General features: G+C 38.8%; 1 protein-coding gene across 1 annotated transcript; it reads left to right on the top strand.

Moving 5' to 3' along the window:
- Positions 1–4460: 4460 nt before the first annotated feature.
- Positions 4461–6105, top strand: LOC311605656 (protein tyrosine phosphatase type IVA 2-like). The gene has a single exon (XM_084796365.1). It carries the CDS (start codon positions 5212–5214, stop codon positions 5722–5724), a length of 513 nt encoding a protein of 170 aa, XP_084652491.1. The 5' UTR covers positions 4461–5211; the 3' UTR covers positions 5725–6105.
- Positions 6106–6450: the final 345 nt, after the last annotated feature.

Raw genomic sequence — 6450 nt, 5'->3', positions numbered from 1 at the left:
TCCTGTTGTCAATTTTGTATTCCCACTCTACTTTTTCACACATTTATTAGATAAAAGCAGGAATATTTAGAGATGTGACAAAATGCTTACAAATTAATGTAAAATTACCTAGAGAATGAATAGCACAGGATGTCACTCAGTGGTTAAATTACTTGGCTACAATGCCTCATGGCTCTAGGCCACCTCCTTACTGCTATAATAAATTTCTGATAGTATCACACTGATTTTTTGGAAATATATCAATAATTATATTAAACTGTACTTGTATAAGCTGACAGCATGACTTCTCTATGGTATAGCTAAGGGGAAGGTATTTACTGAACATATAAGACATAGAACATCCAGACGCATCTGGAAATGTCCAGAGCATGGAAAGAAGTAGACTAAACATGTCCAACAGACTGGACATTGGCAGGGCTATCTGTGAGAGATGAGAGAATAGAAAGAAATAGAAAGAATAGAGAAAACACAGTGAGAGAAGCAGGAGCAGGGAGAGAGAAAGACAGAGACAGACAGGCAGAGAACATATTGGGAATAGCAGGGTTATAAAGAGAATGAGTAGCCAGGAAGAGGAAAGCCCATGAGCTTGAGGGAGTAGGGGAGGAAGAAGGGCTAGGATGCTAGCATGTACTGTGAGGTGTGTACTTGTGATACAGAGGAAGCCTGGAAGCTACCATGAGCTTTGATAGGCTAATAGGTACCTCAGGTGCTCATGTATACATCTGTCAGAGGCAAGTAAATTGCCTCTTTTTGGTAGAAGGGAACCAGAAATGATGGCTTTTTATCTAATGGCTGGAAGTTCTCCTACAGTCCAGCTTGAGCCCATTTCTGGACATTTGGACTGCCTTTCAGAGTTTTGAGGAGTTGGAGTTGCCGTTGATCCTGACGATACTATCTCTCAAGTTAGTGCTAAAACATTTGTAATATTTTGTTATAACTGTTGATGATACCAATCATATATCATTATTGGGAATAATTAGAGCAGATCTTTCCTGACATGGATGGATGACGTATGGGCTTGAGTCTTTCTTTATACAAGTGAAAGCAGGTAATTTACCTCATTTTTACCCTTGTGTTTATGTTGTAGATTAGTAAGGGATCATCTTTGTGAGTTTCTTTCTCATATATAATTGTGGTTGACCCCATTTAATGTTACAGGTTAAATATGATTAGAATTGAACTAACATACTATGGAGGCCCTTTTTCAATATTCATATAAAATATTTAAATATATTTACAATGTCCAATCCTTTAGAGTATATCCTTCGAGAGGGATTTTAATGTCAGTGAAATTTTGGTGAAAATATGACTGCACATAGATAAATACTCATGTCAGGTTGGATGAACAAAACAACTGACAATGTGCTATTTGGCATACAGGGAAAAAGAATTTATACAAAAATGCATAACATATTTTAATAAAATGATAGAAAATTTTACAAATTTAGGGAAAGAGAAGCATACCTAGACGCCAGAGGCATACAGCGGAACACCAGATAGGACCAGGAGGGAAATTCCCTATGATATAGTAATCAAACAGGAATGTATGAAACAAAGACATTATAGTGGACATTGTAAAACAGAGGAATGTACACATATCTAAAGGCAGACTCACCAGCATAACTGCTAACTTTTCAAACTATGGACACAAAAAAGGGTTTGGATCTTTCAAATTCTGAAAAGGTACAATGCCCAATTCAGTCTAATATATTCTGTGAAACTCTCAGTCATAATTGACAGTGAAAGAAAAACTTCACATGATAAATGCAGGCAAAAAAAAAAATCCATGACCCCTAAACCATCAAAGATACTTCAGAATTAGGAAAAAGAGAAATACAACTCAAGAGACCTTATTAGATAAGTTTCTTTGTTCAGAAGACACAGTTAACTCAGTAACTCCCAACTAGTCAACATGCAGAAAATAAGTGTTTGTGGCATTCTCAGGCAAAAATGGGACACCCATATCAGGGACCATTGTGGAAGAGGGTCAGGAAGGACTGAAGCAAAACAGCTTCCTCTGGACATGGCATGCGCTCACAGCATCTGTGAGTGTCTGTACAAGAGCACACCTGTGAGCATTATAGCATGGAGTGGGGAGGGGCTTAAGACTTTCAACTCCCAGCTGAAGAGCTATTTACATTTTAAGGCTTCTGAGGAAAGGAGACTGGAGACTCCCTTGTCTTTAAGGACATGGCACCTGGTGAATTGATCATGCTCCGTGGATGGTCCCAAATCCATCATTCATATGGGCAGCATAAATTTGGTTTGATGAGTGATGAGAACCAAAGCCACATGAAATTGGAAGGAGTGGAGAAGTTGTGGTTAGATCTGCAAGGAGTTAGGGGGGAAATTCAGAAGGTCAATATAATAAAAATACATTGCATTTACGTGTAAATTTTAAAAATTTTATTAAAACTATCTTTTTATTTTTATTTTTGGAGTACAAAAATAAAGTTAAACATATGCAAATCAGCAGGTGTGATCCAGGACACAGCTAGACTTAATGATAAAGGCCACAGGATCATCTCAATGGCTGGAGATAAGGCCTTTGACAAATCTTAATACCCTTCTGTGATAAAAAGTCCTGAAGTTATTGGAAAAGAAGGAACATACTACAATTTAATTAAAGGCTATATGTGACAAATCTATAATCAAATTAAAATAAATGGAGGAAAGCATTCTCTCTAAAATGAGAAATGGGACAAAGGTTTTCAGTATTACTGCTCTTATTCAACACAGTGACTGAAATATTAGCTAGAGCAATAGTCAAGGAAATTTTCTTTAAATAAGAAAGGAAGAAGTTGAATGATCTCTATTTGCTAGCATGGTCTTATATTTAAAGAGCTCTAAAGATTCTACCAGAAAACTCTTAGACCTAACAAACACTGAAAAAAAGAAAAGGAAATAAAGAAAGAATGAATGAAAGAAAAAGAAAAACATCCATATTCAACATCCATAATCAGTACTTTTCCTATATACTTACAATTGTGAACTTGTAGAGAAAGAAGGAAAAAATACTATTTATAAGCTCTTTTAAAACACCAGTAATAAATTTCTCAAAGGATGTGAAAGTATTCTATAATAAAAACTTTCTAAAGACTGAAGAAAGAAATTGAAGAAGATATCCAAGTATGGAAAGACATCCCATGTTCATGGATTGGCAAAATTAATACTATGAAAATGTTTACATTAGTGAAAGCGTTGAATTGATTCAATGAAGTCTTCATCAAACTTCAAATAAAAAAACTAAAATTTATATTGAAATACTAAAGAACTTGACTATCTTAAACAATCCTTAGCTGAATAAGCAATGTTGTAAGTATAAACAGGCAATCTCAAACTATGCAACAGAGCCATAGTAACAAAAATGACATGGTATTAATCCCAAAACAGACTTGTGAAATGAGGACATAGAAATAAACCTTGTGAAGAAGAATGAGCTTTTTTATTTCTCACACTGGACAAGATATAATTAAAAATATTTCAAAGACTTTAATGTAAGACTTGTAACTTTGAAACTGCTAAAGGAAAAGGGAAATACTTTCAAGATAAAGACACAAGTGAAAGATCTCAGAAAAGGGATCCAATGGCTCAGCAAATAATTGGGAAAACTTGACAAACGGGATCACATGGAATTTTAAATTTTCTACCCATAAAGGAGACAGAATTGGGAAACCTTTGCCAATAATCCTTCTGACAGAGGCATATATCTAGATAAAGAACTCTGAGAACTAAACACACAAACTCCCAAATCACTTATTCATAGACTAAAGGGCTGAAGAGACTTCTGCCAGGAAGAAATCCTAATGGCCAATAAGTATTTTTAAAAAATAAGTTTGACATCTGAGCAGTGCAAAATAAATTTTCTGGTCACATATCCCAGTTAGAAGGCTAGCTACAAGAAGACAAAAGATGCTCTGGACAGGATGTGAAAAGAGGAGTCCTTATCCATTGCCATGAAGAAGAGCTCCTGGGTGTTCACAGCAGAGATCCTATGTCCACACACTTTTGAAATGTTTGCATATCTGTTTGCTATCTTCTACTCACAATAGCTACCACATGAAACTGCTTTCCATGTCTATCACCAGGTGATGATTAGAGAAAACGTGATACATATACCCGAAGGAAGTGATTTAGTTGTAAAGAGAGAGCTAATAATTCTTGCAGGAATGTGGTTGTAACCAGGGCAAATAAGCCAGATTAAAAAGATGAGTATCTAAATTTCCATCATAAACCCCAATATATATATATATATATATATATATATATATATATATATATATATATATATATATTTTCACACCATAACTGTAGGACATGAAAACAGAATGGAAAGTATTTGGGAGAAAGGAAAGGATGAGAAAGAGGGCGGAAAGAGGGGCAAAGGAGAGTGGATTAGCGGCAAGGAGCAAATCTGAGGACGTCATAATGAAACCCATTGTTTTGCAAGCAAACCATAATAAATAAATAGAAGAGTCAGGGTGTCAGTGGCCCGATTGGTTGAAGTGCAGCGTTCATGGCTAGCTGCTGGGGTAGAGGCTTTGTTCAGCTCAGAGGAAGGCGCGAGGCCCTCTCTGCGTCGGTCCATACGAAGGTGGCAGAGACCTCGTGGCAGCCGGAGAGGCAGAATGGTCTCAGGGTCATGCGCCGCCAGCAGGCCTGGCGGGGTGCCTAGGGCATAGGCTGGCAGGGACATTACAGCTTCTCACTCACCTCAGGACTTCGGTGGAAAACACATTTATGGCGATTCCGAATTTGAGGACCAATTTCTGCCAGGCTCAGCACAGCAACTCCCCTGACAAGTGACCTTGGAGGTTCTATGTGCCACATTCAACTGTGCTTTGAAGACTCGGGACACCTAAACTGTCTTCAAAAATAACTGCAAGTTTAGTATATTTCCTTTAATGACCCTCGTAAAATCAAGCGTCAAGTAAACAAAGGTGGAAGACAATCGTCCCTGTTGTCCCACTAGTGTCTAAATGTAGAAAGGGCAGGTGAGTTCGGTATGTTGCTCGGTGTTTTTGAAGTCTCATCTGCAGACACTGAGGCCCAGGTTGAATTCGAATGAATTCTACATCTACTGCCTTCCTTGGAGAAGCTTCATACAGAGTAAACACGGTGAATAAAGTAAAGAACAGTAATAGACCTTTCTCTTGAGCTTAATGCTTTCGCTTCTCCATCACACAAGCAGACACACTTTCTTCTACCATAATGAATCTTGCCCCGGTAGAGATCTGCTACGAAAACATGCGATTTCTGATCACTCACAACCCCAACAACGCTACGATGCCGAAGTTCCTGGAGGAACTGAAGAACTACAGAGTGACAACCTTGGTCAGAGTTTGTGAGGCCACATACGATAAAGCTATAGTTGAAAACCAAGGCATCCAATTTCTAGACCTGCCCTACCACGACGGAGCCCCACCCCCTGATAAGATAGCCCATGAGTGGCTTGGGCTGGTAAAAAGCAAATTCCGCGAGGAGCCTGGGACCTGTGTGGCAGTGCACTGCGTGGCAGGGCTAGGCAGGGCACCTGTGCTGGTAGCGCTTGCTTTGATAGAGAGTGGAATGAAGAATGAAGACGCAGTTCACTTAATCCGACAGAAACGGAGGGGCGCTTTCAACACCAAACAGCTGCTTTTCTTGGAGCAATACCGGCCCAAGGTACGGGCCAGGTCAAAGTCACGCTTCAAGGAACCCAGAGTGCACTGCTGCGTTCAGTAGCATACCAGTGAAGGCTTTCTACACTCCGGCATGGAGAGGAAACTCTTGGCACCCAGAATGCGCTTCTGGAATCTTTTCTGTGCCGTCAACGAGTAGTGGATTCAGCTAATTAGTGCCGAAGCAAACAGTGGAGAAATCCCTCTATAAAAGGAACAAATTAAGGAAAGGATAAAAAAATTAGATGGAAAAAAACTAGCACACCTTTCGGACAACAGTGAAAACCTGGAATCTGAGTCTCACTCCTGCAGGCTAAAAGCACTCTTGCACACACTTCCCACCGTCTGCCATGGTATGACACAGCCGAGAGGGTCTCACCAGAAGCTTAAAACTGTGACGTCACCTAATCTTGGGCTGTCATCCTCTACAACTGTCATCAAAATAAATCTCTTGATAATTTACCCAGCCTTAGGCATTTTATTATGACGGAAAGAAAAAGCCCATAATTTCTCAACTTTTTGTATTTCAGCTGATTATAGATATCCTCCGATACTTAAATAATTTTAAATAACTGTGTGTGTGTGTGTGTGTGTGTGTGTGTGTGTTTATTGAAAAAATCAGCCATAACCGTGACTTGCTATTTTGCATGAGTATTGTTTTGCTGGCCTGAAAAACATACTTGCACATATTACCTTAAGAGGGCCAGTGTTTGGTTTCTAAAGATAATAAAACTCGGATCATTGGCTGGAAAATGTATATGAAAAGTGGAAGTCCACACAAGTTCATAGA

The sequence above is a fragment of the Acomys minous genome (assembly GCF_964271855.1).
Source record: "Acomys minous genome assembly, chromosome: 1".
NCBI lineage: Eukaryota > Metazoa > Chordata > Mammalia > Rodentia > Muridae > Acomys > Acomys minous.
The sequence above is the reverse complement of the archived record's forward strand: the minus strand, read 5'-3'. Positions and strand labels throughout refer to the sequence as shown.

Bases quoted from the DNA above. Each gene is read 5' to 3' on its own strand.
- LOC311605656 (XM_084796365.1), top strand. From the start codon at position 5,212: ATGAATCTTGCCCCGGTAGAGATCTGCTACGAAAACATGCGATTTCTG.